At 42.1% G+C, this 14,429-nt stretch overlaps 3 protein-coding genes across 3 annotated transcripts in view; all 3 read left to right on the top strand.

Moving 5' to 3' along the window:
- The window catches only part of sli (slit guidance ligand), a 56,836-nt gene that overhangs the window by 23,692 nt on the left and 18,715 nt on the right, over positions 1 to 14,429 (top strand). The window contains 1 exon segment of the mRNA XM_044393181.2: positions 11,373 to 12,288. Within this exon segment, the coding sequence (XP_044249116.1) occupies positions 11,975 to 12,288 (314 nt within the window). The 5' untranslated portion in view covers positions 11,373 to 11,974.
- Positions 2,665 to 3,608, top strand: LOC138912601 (uncharacterized). Its single transcript, XM_070213713.1, has 4 exons — positions 2,665 to 2,849; positions 2,910 to 3,065; positions 3,118 to 3,285; positions 3,340 to 3,608. The coding sequence occupies exons 1-4, from the start codon at positions 2,787 to 2,789 to the stop codon at positions 3,493 to 3,495; spliced, it is 543 nt and encodes a 180-aa protein (XP_070069814.1). The 5' UTR covers positions 2,665 to 2,786; the 3' UTR covers positions 3,496 to 3,608.
- Positions 6,126 to 7,097, top strand: LOC108066238 (uncharacterized). The gene is made up of 3 exons (XM_070212122.1): positions 6,126 to 6,143; positions 6,406 to 6,573; positions 6,637 to 7,097. Exons 1-3 carry the CDS (start codon positions 6,126 to 6,128, stop codon positions 6,790 to 6,792), a joined length of 342 nt encoding a protein of 113 aa, XP_070068223.1. The 3' UTR covers positions 6,793 to 7,097.

The raw sequence follows: 14,429 nt of genomic DNA, 5'->3' as shown, positions 1-14,429 counted from the left end.
GCCAATTGCATGGCCACCGTGCATAACTCTGGTTTGGATTGTCTCTGGACTGTGGGGTTCGGGGTTTGGGGTTAGTACTCCCTGGTTTTTAGGTCCGGCATGCGGGCCTCTGCAGTAGCAGCAGGAGTGGAGCTCCAGTCGCCGCTCATTAAGTGCCACTCTACGACAGTTGTCGCTAATGCCGCCGCATCGTCCCGGTTCCCCTGATTCCCCTTTTCCCCCCACCGAGTCAACGTAAATTTGCAAATATTTGCTGGAATCGGACGAGAGCAAGTGCCACCATGTGAAGCCGCTTCAGCTGCTGCAGAAGGGCAGCAAAAATTCCTAGAATTTTTACCCAGCGCAAGCGGGACTTGAGCTTAAATGAGTGTTAGACAGGGGAAAAGGGCAGGGCTCTGCAAATACGACTGCCCTCGAAGTTTGGCACTTTAAATGCCAGTCGGGAAAACCACTCTTCACTCTCCACACTAAATCCACTGCCTCCCAGGAGTCCATCATTCCCCAAAAACACAGTCAGGCCAATGCAATTATCCCCGCCTCGCAAAATCCACCTGAGGCTATCGGCGAATCTCTTTTTCATTTCCTTTATGGCCAACCGCATATGGTATGGCCCATAGCATATAGTTAGTGCCGCTCCCCGCCCCGTTCTGGAAAATTTCCAACAATTGTCATATTATACTTTTAGGTTCTATTCACTTGGCTCGCTCCATTGTCCTCCTGCGTTCACGTTGCCACTCCCTGGGTTTCCATTCTTTTCCCTTTTGATAACCATGTCGGCGAAGGGCGCCACTTGCACCCTGTGTCCTGTGTACCTGCAGCTGCAACGCGGATGATTCGACGGCGAGGAGAGTTCGAAACATATGGGAAATGTGTGGCCATGTGGTTGGAATTTAAGTTGTTCTATAATATGAGGCATTATAAATCATATCTAAATATGGAGCATGCGTCTGAAATCAATATTATTCACTCTCGATTCTGCTAAATTTATAAACAATAATCTCCAGTTCCCCAAAATCACTTATTCGAATTTTTGAGTAATTTGATCACTCCCCAAGATTTTATTTTGAGAAGGGTGGCCACCGAATCGGGGTCACTTTTAAAGTCGTCATCCTTTTTCGGGTCACCTTTCTGATTGAAAGTTTTCGTTTGGCATGATCAATTTTATAAGCAGCTAATTGGGTCTTTCTCTTCGTTTTGGAGGTCAGGCTAGATCAATTTTTTAATGGGCCCTCCTCTCCCCTGCTACTTTATTCCACCGCATATGAGACCATTTGAGTTAGTTGACAGCCAAGTGTGAGAACTTTTTATGGCCTCCACAGGGGGGCCCACCACAAAAAGAATGGTATATATTTTACCACTTAGGACGGGGTCATCTCTCCACGAAGATGAAGTTTAGCCATTTGGTGGCAGAGGTGTCACCACTTGACGGGGTCACCCCCCAAATGGGGTCGCCCAACAGGCATTTTTCAGACATTTTAAGGTGTCAGCTCACTTGACTTGCCCAAAAAAAATGCAGAAGAAAGAACATTCCAATCCGTGCCGAAATAAGAAAACATCCCTGGCTCTTGGGCAACCCTCGCATGAACTAGGATCAAAACTGCCGGGGTTTAGCATTTCGAAGCAGGGCGGTTAATGACCATTCATTGTCTTACCTGACCCACTTGTTCCCGTTTACGGTCTACACTTTGAGCTCGCTGAGTCAGAGCCTTGATGTATAATTTGTATTTAAAATGCAACAAACCATAATTTTAAAGTCGCCGCTGTGCGTGCAGTTTGTCAAAAGGCAGGATGATGAAGAGGAGGCAACCTGCGGTGCTGCGGACCCAAGAAACGGAATGAAATTATTAAGTATTTGCCTGGCCCTGCAAGTTGGCAGTTGGAGGAACAAAGGCCAAAGCTTTTAAATATTTAATAAGTATACAAAAATGAAGGAATCGGGGAATCGAGAGGGAGGAAGGCATTCGCCTGTTGTTGAGTCATGTCAATTGACTGACTGAGTGCCCCGCTGTGGCGAGGGAAATGGACGTGGAAGTGGAGGTGTAAGTGGAGGTGGAAGTGGGTATGGGAATGGAAGTGGAATCAATACCATGGATGGCCGCCTGCAGGGTTCCCGAGTACTCGTAAGGATATACACACACACAGTCGCACTCTCTAACGTACTAACGGTGACAATAAATGAGTAAAAATGACTTTAACGAAACGAAAATGAAACGACAAACCGACCGACGGACGGACGGACAGGAGGACAAACGGACAGACGGACGAAATCTGTCATCAACACGCCGCCAGTCCGCCAGTGAAGAGCCAAAGATACGAATATACTGAACCTGGATACGAGGCACTCACAGATACCCACGCACACCCATGCGACAGCCATGAAATTTGATACGATGCGTGTGCGTCAGTTGGAGTGAAAATGGATGGAGTGGGTGTGTTCTAAGGGGGGGCAGAAGGACCCAGCACACAGGACCGAGAACAGACCAAAGAAATTTCCATTTTATAATTTCACTCGCATGTTCCTGGGTTTTTTCCAAAAATCTTATTTTAAACTTTTAAATTCAATATGAACCTGATTTACGTGATTTAACGAGACAATAACAATATTCTGATTTAGAGACTCATTAACTGAATCATTACCCTAACATTCTATAATGGTAATTAAATTAGTTTTTTTGTAATTCTAATTACATTTTAAACGTATATTTGGAGTAAATTACTTGAATTTGTAAAATTTTAAACCGAACTCGTTTTTGGGAAATTAGTAGCCGTGTGGATATCGATGACCTATGATGTGCTTTAAGTTCAAAATTCTTTTTAATTTCTTGCTGATCATGTATTTGGCCGTGGAAGTAAGTAAATAAGTAACAAGAACTTAACATTTCTTAACCAGAGGTTAACGAATATTTCAGGTTATTTCCGTAGTTGACTTTAAAAATATTAAATGCGAAGAATTGGATAAAAAGTTTAATACTTTTGAATATTGTCATCTAAAGTCTGTGAACAGGACATACAAGTATTTATCGCTTAAAGTCAAACTCTTACAACTTCCAGTAAAAAGTGTTAAGGTATGCACAAATAGGTATATTTTTCTCCAGGGACTTAATAATTTGATCTTAGGTCAATGTGGCACTATACCAGCGTCTCAATGGATATAAGCCCTTCCTCTACAATATAACCGTGGATGCCTGTAAATTCTTTAAGAATCAGAAATCGAATCCAGTCGCCAGTTACTTTTATGATTTTTTTAGAGAGTTCTCCAACATAAATCACTCCTGTCCCTACAACGTAAGTAGGAACTCTAGAAACGGGAATAGATTGTAAAAAATCATTTATTTTTAGCATGATCTCGTAGTGGATAAGCTATCGGCCAGCGCTGTAAATCACCGCTTGACTAGTATTCTACCTTTTCCGGAGGGAGAGTACATGATTCAAATGAACTGGTTTGCGTACGACATCAACAGATCTGTATTTAAAATATATTTTGCACTATCTTGAGTTTTTGATAATGATGTAACAAACATATAAATGTGTATTTCTCACAACTAAAGACTGTTGTGTGTTTAAATAAATAGAAAATAACAACCCTAAGGCATTAAAAATGCCTTATAAATATATCAAACTCCAGCAGGCATCGATTCGAAGTCCAAAAGAGGGTGGTTTGATGGGTTATGACCGGCCAGATTAATAGAGCTCCAAATTTTTATTTGTTTTGCTGCGTCCGCCAGTCCTCAGAGATATTTACTTTATGCTTCGTCTAAGAATTAATAAAGAATATCGTGATTTATGTACAGCCAGGGGCGTCTTTTGGGGAGGGGCTAAACTTCCGCTTTATTGGCCAGACATATGACGGAATGACAGTACTTTGAGGTTATGTTTCATTTATGCTGTTGGTTTTATTGAGCCTGGCAAAATATGAACCATTGATGGCATTTTATTGTTATTACCAGATAAACTGCGGGGTTCCCCGGGCTTTCGCCAAGTATAACATAATTTTAGTGTGTTGTTTTGCCACAAGGCGGGGGAGTTATGATTTTCATTAGGATATTTCGTTTTGTGGGCATATTAATTCGAGAATTTATGAATTTTTCCCCATGATTTGTTTACCTTCCCTACGGAGATTGCTATATAGGGCTATAATTTGTAAAATATCCCTAGTCCCGTGTCTTCGCATTTACTCGTCAACCTTTTGACTCCAGGGGCGACTCTCGTGGCTGGTGAAATTTACAACCTTACCTGTCCTAATCCCGGTGATGCAGCATCCACGCAGCAACATATTTCACTTCTCCTGGCCGGAGAACAATGCGAAGGCTTTTAGGGGCAACAGCGAGGAAGACGCTACGGTCTGGTCTGGTTTGGTCTGGTTTGGTCTGGCCTGGTCTACCTGACCCGAAATGCGGAAAACAAAAGCCGAGATGAAAACAAAACTACATCGCAGAAGAGCTCAACTGCAACACGCATTGCACCTGGGATTCCGATGGGATGGAATGGGATTGGACAGGGGTTAGGGGATTGGGTGGAACTAGCGTACGCCTCGGATTCTCCCTTTCGGTTTTTTTGTGTTTTTTTCGTTTTATGGATTTGTGAAACATTTTATAACTTTTTTACATGGAAATGATGTGTGTGTGCGAGTGCCGCAGGTGGGGCTGTTTATTATGGTAGCCTCGAAAACAAGTTGAAACCGGAGACACCGGAGAGCGACAAACTAAATAATGCCCGAGCTTTGTATTTGTCCATTTCGATGATGAGCCCACACAGTCGAGATAAAGATAAATACGAGATAAATGAAGATTGCGTTTCGGCACTCGAGGCGCCATTGTAATAATAAAGCCACCAAACAGGGAAAAAAGGAAAATCATAATAATAAAATCCAAGCCTAAATCAAATAGAGCATAATCTGCTGAGGGACTGCGACCGAGTTGTACACTTGATCGTCATCATCACTTGTTGGGGGCAGATCAAGAAAACGAAAACGAAATGAAAACGAATGCGTGGCACAAATTGAATCTGATTGTTCAAGTAGTCAGGTCTCGGGTCCCTCTGTATCTGTATCTGTATCTGTATCAAATGTAAATCAGAGGCAGCGGGCATCCATCCCAGCCATCCCCCTGCAATCGCTTTATTCAAATTCAACTCAAAAACAGCTGCTACACTTCATTACCATAAGGTTCGCCTTGGATAGCACTCCCAATTCCAATCCCCTCCAGCATGCAATTTGATGTGTGATTATGCCTTTTTGTTGCTTATCAAAATGAAAATTCAAATTCAACTATAACAGCACATTGTTTACAACGCCCCCGAAACCCCTTTCGTTGGACCCTGAAAAGATCCCAAACATAACCCAAACAAACCCAAACGGCAGCCACACTTGGAGAGCTGCAAAAGTGACACTTCTAAGAGATTAAAGTGACATGTAGTGGTCCGCATATTCAGGCTATATGGCTATGCGACGGACTGTCTGACGAAGAGCTGCCGACACCTTCCACTCTTCCACCACTCGAAAGTGGGGAAAGTTGAGGGACAGGCCGGTAGAGGACAGGACGGGGGAATTACGAGTCGAGTACGAGTGTTTGTTGGGCTCTATGCATAGATTAATAAATTATAAGCCGCTTCTCTGAATGGAGTCGCTCTGATTACACTCACAGAAAATGGGTGAAAAGCACAGCTTACGCTCTCTTGAACAACGAAAATTAGAGGGGGATGGAATTGTATGCCCAGAAGCAGGAATTAATCAGATTAATAAAAAGTTGTTGGAGAACTGCGCCTTTCATGGGCCAAATTTCTAAAAATAAATCCAATTGGTGAAACTGAAAAAAGGTTAAATGTGGAAACATTTCTACGAAAAATTTCTTTTCGGTATATTCTCTTTGATCAGGAGAAAGGTTAATTTACAGAGTCAAGAGAGAAATAATATATTCTGTTCAATTGAAATAAACTATATGAGATTGATGATTCTAATGACATTTTAAATTATTTTTGATTTTAATGTTCCCATTTAAATTGATAAGTGATCAGTGGACATTAAATATAAGTCAACACAATTTGCATTTTTAAATTAGTATTCTTGTGATCAGCGATGCTTTATGATGGGACTAAAAATAAAGCTACTACTCAATTTTATACTGATCATGCAATTGTTCAGTGATGTAAGTAGATAAAATCAGCTAAAGAAGTCCTAAATTAACCGCTGTTAACTTACATTTTAGACACATTCTTTGGTCGAATTCAAGAATATTAAGTGTGAATCGGTGGATAAGGATTTTTGCACTTTTGACTATTGCCATTTGAAGTCTGTGAACCGGACATATAAATACTTTTCCCTTAGAGTCAAATTGTTAAAGCTTCCTGTCACCAATGCTAAGGTATGCGATATTCTTGTGTTCGAAAGAATCTAAAATTGTTACCTAGGTAAATGGTGCACTTTACCAACGACTCAACGGATACAAGCCATTTCTCTACAATATAACAGTGGATGCCTGTAAATTCTTCAAGAATCAAAAGTCCAATCCCATTGCTGGTTTCTTTTACGATTCATTTAAGGAATTTTCCAACTTAAATCATTCTTGTCCCTACAGTGTTAGTATTTCGTATAAAAAGTTAAAGAAAAAGGCAATGTTATTTTAAATAATATTTTCTTAGCATGACCTTGTGCTGGAAAAATTAACTGCATCATCGGTAAATCATCGAGTGACTAATATTTTACCTTTTCCGGAGGGAGAGTATATGGTACATTTGAACTGGATTGCTTACGGCAGCACCCGAGCTGTATTTAAAATATATTTTGCTCTTACGTAAATTATATATTAGCCAGTAATAAATGATATCATTGGGTATATTTAAAAAATATAAAAAACCAATGCCTCCAAATCACCGTTCTTAATTTATCACTGATAAATTATTAGTGCTTAATGCAATAGTTAACTTGGAAGTTCAATAAAATGCAATTATTTTATTACCTATTCAAGGAAACCTGCATTTTCTTGGGTTTCTCGCAGTGCACCTTTCGCTACCCTGTTCGCTTTCTTTTCCACTCAACTCCTGGGGGAAAACGGCAGTCAGTCCCCTGAGCATATGTACGCCTCCCCCCGGTCCCCTTGAATCCGAGGGACCATTCCATCCATCTGATTTTCCTCCGCCGCCTCCGCTTCAGAATACGAACGTGGATGTGAATGTGGAGCAATTAATGTTTGTGTTTTGTCATTTCAAGCCCGACATTGCCCGCTGCTCCTCCTTTTTCTTCTTCTTCTGCCTCTGAATGGGGATGCTGTTTTTGTTGTTCTTACATTTTATGCGCATAATTAAGTCGGTGTATCCGTAAAAGTATGCGACACTTCCGGCTTGGACAAGTCCCTATTGGAACTGTGCTTTGTACTGCCTTTTCCTCTGATTTTATTATTATTTCTTTTCTCATTGTAATACAATTCATTGGGCATTGAGCACTGGACCTCGGAACTCTTTCTTTCGGACATGTTCCTTAACATGACATTCTTGGGGAGTGGGGGTGGGAAATAAAGAAGCTGCGGAAATGCCAAAGCACGAAAGTAGAAAGACGATGATGACGATCAGCTGCGTGGAGAATCGCTGAGAAGGAAATTGGGAAAATATTTTGATGTGCTGTAAATTGTCGATTATATCGCCAGTCTGCTCAGTCCCCATATCATAAGATACAATCTCGATTATCTACGCTTGAAATTATCATTTACATTTGACAGATCTTTCCTGTTCCCTTAGACCGTAATTGATATCTGTTTTTGATTCTTCTTTTTACTGATAATTATCATTTAGAACCTCTGTATAATATAATTATGGTTGAGATCTTTCCACTTTGACAGTCCGTTTCTGTTTTATTTCAGTTTTCAACATTTTATAGATCCATAATCGTTGGATACTTGAGCACTAATTGAGGGTCTCATGTCTGGGCATTGGAATTGGCTAGCCCCACAAAGCTCTATGTTTTTTTTTTTTTTAGGGTGAACCTGTTTTAGGGAGTGGGCAGAAATTCCAAATAGTTGTCTGGGTCTTCATCTCGAGCTCCATCTCCATTTCCATCTGATATATTGATTGTTTGCACTTTGTTTTCCCGTTTCTGCTTTGTCAACAGTTTCCCCGTATTTATTGTGATTTTTTTCTGTACTGCTCCCATTGATTAAGACCCCCGACATTTACTCCATCTTCAGCTCGACATGTTTGACTTTGGGCCACGCTGACTTCAGCTTAATCCCTCGGTGGGCGGAGGTCTCCAACTTTGATATGGCTTATCTCTGTTTCTGTCTAGCGATGGGATGGTAGGGGATAGGGGGGAGTACCAGAGCAAGAGATTTTGACACATGTCATAGGCAATGGACAAACAGAGTCCACCTCCCCAAGAGGGATTCGCCGCTCTCCACTAACCACTCCGTCGTGTAAGCCACAAAAAAACAAATCACTTGAGGGCAACCCCTCTCCCCAGTGGCATTATTTGAATTAAGTGCATACTTAAGCGTAATTTATTGGAAAATCCACAAGAGCCTCCGGGCGGCGACTCTCGGCAGATTGAGCCGGGCGCCTCCTCCATCTACCATAAATCTATTGTTTCAGTTGGTGCGAGGTCGCGTCATTAATCTGCAGACGTCTCTCTTAGTCCAGCCTGAGATTTCTTCTGAGCAGCAGATGACATTCTATCTATGTGCCTATGTGTCGGGTTTATTTGTGCCCGGCTCTATTTGAATAGTTCTCTGGCAAAAGTCTTGGTCTTATCTCCTGACTGTCAGACCAAATGGCAGTAAAAAGAGTGAAAAGTGTGGGGTGATGGGGTTGGAAAAATCGTTAGATTTTAGAGTACAATGTGCGGGTGGGTTGTTTATTGGGTTGGGTTGTTTGGATTTCTGCAAACGACATCGATTTCATTTAATATGCCAAGTGCCCATTTGAAAAACCCTGCTAACGGTCATTGTTTATGCATTAAAATAACCATTTCTGCTCATAATAATAAGTGGAATATAATCATCAAATCACAGAAATGGGGCCAAATAAGAAATGCAATTTAGTTCAACACATATTTTAATTACGTCTAAATAAATATTTATGCCAAAATTTAATGTGTTTATTTAACTGGGAAATGTTGGTGAAATTATCTTGTACAAAACAGTTGGTGGCAAAATTCAGACAACATTAATTGTAGGAAATTCGGAATATTTCTAGATAAATATTAGTTTATAATTTCTGTTAATGTGGAAATTTGCATTATACCTCAAATTCTAATTGGAAATCTACCCTGGCTCCGTGTTGCCCATTTAATTTGCAAACACAAATCACTTTCTGGTTATAACTCTCAACTAAATTGATATTGAGTGCCTTGGATTCTTCTTGGTATCAAATTATTGTTGTTTTCCTGGCTTAGCTTAATTCGTTGGCACTCTAGACCAACGACCACTGGCAATTTCCAGTTTTAGTTGGACTTCGAAGCGGGCCTCTTGCCTATAAGCCTCCGTCCACTCCCCGGATTCTTGGGCATCCGCATCTTGGGCCCAAGAAGAACGAGTTATTGGCATGCATTGAATTTGCTTCGGAATTTGTTGGGCTATATGTATGTACAGGGGGGGAGTGAGCAAAGGAGGAGTACTGGAGCAAAAGAGTAGACAATCAGTGGCATGTATAGAATTTCACTGATTTATGTTTCATATGAGCCGACTATGAGGTGGAGATTCCCTCAAGGCAGGAGCATAGCAATGGCATAACCGAGCAGGATGAACAGGATGAGCTGCAGGATGGAGGAGCAAATCCTTCGGCCGGGTGACAATGCAGTGATTACATCTTTTGAGCATACATATATATACACACCCCCGCAATTTCCGTGATGTGAAAGGCATGCCTTTGCTGCCGTTCAAAAAATATTTCCTCCAGACTTTCAGAGCTTCGCAGGGAAAAAAGGGGACAGCCCCCCTATATGATAAATTTTTGATTAAAGGCCCCCATGCCTGCTCTTGATAGGTTCAGTTCTCTTCTTCTCCGCACACTTTCATGTGTGTATAATATGCATTCCGTTTGTATGGAGGAAAGCTTGCTCAAATTACGTTTGACATTCAATTGAGTTAAAGTTGATTGCCAGTTAAGTGAAAACAGAGCAAGATATATGGATATATCGGGGAAAGCGATTTTTGACAGCCCAATGCTGATTACTCCAGTTATCCAATAACCGAAATATTCTTCTGGCAGTCGGAGGCATCAATCGCGGCTGTCATTTATCCAAATGTTAATTTAAACAATTAATAGCAGAAGCAACGAACGAGCGAACTGGATGGAGTGCCTTAAACATGTCAATTTGCAAATTAAGTACACAACATGACAGACCAGCAGCGAAAGAGATGGCGAGACAGCGAGCGAAAGAGATGACAGACCACACAGAGCCAAATATAGATCGAATCTGAATCTGAATAGTTAGCCTGGGGAATGTAAATGAAGACTGGCACTTGAGAGGGCAGAAGAAACTGAAACAGCAACAGCAGCAGAGGGTCATTAGAAGAAACCAGAGATTTAATTGGGCCAGAGTGCTCTTAAATATGATTTGTGAGTTCCCCAGAGGAATCGAAAAGCGGAAGCCCAGAGATTACAGATGCGAGTAATTACTAGATGAGCTTCCAGATAGCATAGTTCCTCAGTTCTGGTAGGTTAGGGCAATATAGTCATTTCAAATGGAACTAAGTCAACTTTGGCCCGAGGAAATTTGGATTTTAAATATGATTTATGCGTTACCTTAAAGAAAAGCAAAAGCCTAATACTACAGACCTCAATAATTACTGAATCCGCTTCCCAGAATGATAATTTCTTAGTTTTAGTTCACAAAATTATAGAAAAATTGGAAATTACTTGTATTTTATATATCGAAGCGCCCTGACAATATAATCATTCATTCATGTTTATCCAAATAAAAACTCTTTCTTAATATTCCCATGTTTACTTGTTGATACGGAATTTTCCCCCAGAAAAACACACCATATGCCATCCAAACAACTGATAATTGTAGTTTTCTGGAGGTGATTAGTGGTCGTTGCTACCGCTCATTCCGACAGGTGTTTCAGGGGATGGTTTTTCCTCAAAAAGAAAAAAAAAATAAAAAAGAGAGAGGAGCTAATTTGTGGCCAAGCAATATATCATGGCATTACAGACGACAGTTGAGTTTTCGTACCTCCAACTTCTGCCACTCAACTTCTTCGTATATATAAGTATGTGTAGCTTTAAAGTAAAATAAATATACATCGCAGAAGCGCACGGGAACTATATTTAAACGCTCAGTCAATGGCAATTTCCTGCTGTTGCCGATGCCTTGCCGAATTTATAGATAATTTTTCATGATTTCCCCGACACATTCTTCATTCTTTCCCAATCTCTCGTTGCAGATGCGCTCAGCAGGTCGCTGCGATGCCCCCGAGCTGCTGCTGCTGCCGGCGATGCTGATGATGATGAAGTTGCTGCCGCTCTCGGTCCGTTTTAGCTGCTGACAGCCAAGTGCAGTATCCGCAAGATACCAGATAGCATTTGGAGGAGAGATACCCGAAACAAAGGAAAGGAAAAGTGCATTTCCTGCTACCTAACTTGGTGTTCTACCTACGACGCCCGGTCTCCGATTCTACCTACGATTGCGGGAGGGAGTTACAAAGAAGAAGAAAGAGAGTAACTCGCCACTCGCTACTCGTTACTTTTCGACCGCTCGCCGTTACAAGACATCATCTGCCGCTCACTTCGGTCAAGAAGCGCGTTCGCGACGGCTGCAAAAGAGCGTACCGCGTACCGCCGTAGGAAAAGCGGAGTTTTCCCCGCCTTCGAGCAAAAAGGATTTACAGTGAAAACCAGTGAAGTGAAAGTGCCATCATCAATCCTTTTTTTTCCCCCGACCCCTTCGAAATATTTACCCAGTGGTGATTGCTGTTGACAAAGTGGATTGGCATTCGGGGGACACTTTCAATTAGGCACGTTGCCGCTGCTTCATAAATGTGCCACAATGGCCACGCCGTCCAGGACGACGTCGTCGATGCCACCACCCTTCCGGGTACTGATACCCTTCCTGATCCTGCTGCTCCTGCGCCATGATGCGCTCGTCGTCCACGCGGAACCCTATTCCGGTGGCTTCGGCAGCTCAGCGGTGTCCAGCGGCGGGCTGGGGTCAGTGGGCATCCACATACCCGGCGGCGGAGTGGGCGTCATCACGGAGGCAAGGTGCCCCAGGGTCTGCTCCTGCACGGGATTAAATGTGGACTGTTCGCACCGAGGACTCACCGCCGTGCCCAGGAAAATCTCAGCGGACGTGGAGCGACTGTGAGTATTAATCGAAATAAATACCCTAACGTGTGATTGAGAAAGATGTGAGGTTAAATATTATTGGTAATTTCTTGGAAATATTACAACTCAAGGCTAACAGACCCATTAAATCCCCTCATTGATTGCAACTTAAAAATCACTTTGAAATGTGAGTGCTTTATTCTCGGTATTCATCATTCAATTACCACACCTCCCTTTCAAATGCAGCCATAAATCAATATTAAATTCACAATTATATTGAAATTCCATTATGCAAACAATCTGAGCAGACGTAAAACCAACAGAAAGACAGTAAGACTTCCCCCATGGGACAACAAAGACTTCCGTTAAGTCCCCGTTTGCCATTTGCCATTTGCCATATTGATACCTAGCCATTTCGATTCGTTTAGTTAGGATCGCCGCCATTCGGATACTTTCTTCTGGCTGCATGACAAATTCCAATTATGGAATGCCCTTTCCTTCCTTCCTCCACTTCCCCATTGCCAATTGTTCAAACATTGAGCACACTCTATTAAAATAATAAAGCCGGACCCGGACGCACACGCCCGCTGCTGGCCGGGATTGTTCCGATTTCCTACTTGTATTTATTTAAAAATCAGCATAGGCAAACAACAGCAGCAGTTCAGGGTAGTTGGTCTGTAGGATTCTTGAATTCCTGGTGTGGGGAAATAAATAAAGCCATGACCATGTCGTCGTGTCGATAGCGATAAAGGAGGGTCTCGAGGGTCCAGAGAACGACGATGACCAGAACCCAAGCCCCAGGAAAAAGAGAGTTGTTCCTTTTGCGAGCTGCTTACATTAAATCGCCATTAAGTTTATTAATTGTCGCCGAAGGAGCCGCATAAGCGCATCAGTGGCCAGGCGGCAATAATTGTTGCATGTTGCGGAGTCGAATGCATTAAGCCAATGTGGCAGTGGCTCTGGCCATTCCGAATCCGATTCCGACTCCATCTCCGTCTCTGTCCATCGCTCACAGTCGCCACATAAATTAACGCGCCGGCAATTAGCAAGTGTATGCAAAATACCACCTCCTCTGGCTCCTCCACCTCTCAACTGCAACCTCAGCGGCCTCAAAAGCCCGCTGTCGTGGCTGCAGTTTTTCTACATAAATTAATAACAGATATCAGGGGCAGCAGCAGAGGCAGTTGCAGCGGCAGCGGCAACAGCATTAACGTTATAGCATTATAGCCCAGTTATAAGCAGTCGGGCCAACTCGGTTGGCTGAATGGCAGAATGGCTGGCAACTGCGCTCAGGGACACATTTGGCTGCTGTTGTTTGCGCTCTTTTATTTTTCGCATTTCTCGTATTTATTCGTTTTTAATGCTGAAAACAGAGAGTAATATAAAACACTGAAACGAGCTGTGAGCCAACAGAAACAGAAACAGAAAACATATCAACATGCACGACATATTTGCATTTTAAAATAGAGAACCGAACAGGGCACGAAAAACACATACTATCCCATAAACAGGGTGTCTCAGGGCCCTCGAAGCATAATATATGTCCTATTTTTTGAGTGACATTCCATTGGGAGAGATGAGATTTCGATTCCTGGTGTCAAAGTGCGCCGGAGAATGTGTCAAGAGTCTTAAGTAGAGCTTAGGCGGGGCTGGAAAAGAATCAACAAGAAAATAAAGCAACAGCCAGGTGAGGATGTGATGGAAAGGCTCTTGGGGGAATTATGATTTCAACAGATTATATAGAAGCGGGGAATTAATTCCCAAAGCCATCAAACAGGGGAAGACTCCAGAGGTGAAAAATACTTTTGTTTCAATGAAATTGAATACAGACGAGCCGCTCTAAGTCGCATTGTCTGTGGCACGTATGAATTTAAGTGAATTACAAAGCTCAAATTTCTCCATCACGTTTTGAAATTTAATTTATAAAAGGCAAAACTATTGAACATAAATCTGCAGATATATTTTCTTAGCAGTTAAAGATTCAAATATTCATTCCGATAGAGAAGTTCACAAGAAAAAATAGTTTATGCCACCATAAGTCTCCTTAATCTGCGTTCAAGTTTAGCAAATTCGATTTTCTTCCGATTATGTGCATATAAAATGGTTTCATGGATTAAATGGCTGCCGAACACTAAGCCCGAGACCCTGAGACACCCTAGCGCAGAACCTTCTAACCC

Source organism: Drosophila takahashii, chromosome 2R, assembly GCF_030179915.1.
Source record: "Drosophila takahashii strain IR98-3 E-12201 chromosome 2R, DtakHiC1v2, whole genome shotgun sequence".
Taxonomy (NCBI): Eukaryota; Metazoa; Arthropoda; class Insecta; order Diptera; family Drosophilidae; genus Drosophila; species Drosophila takahashii.
Note: the sequence above shows the minus strand (reverse complement) of the source record. Positions and strands in the feature narration are given on the sequence as shown.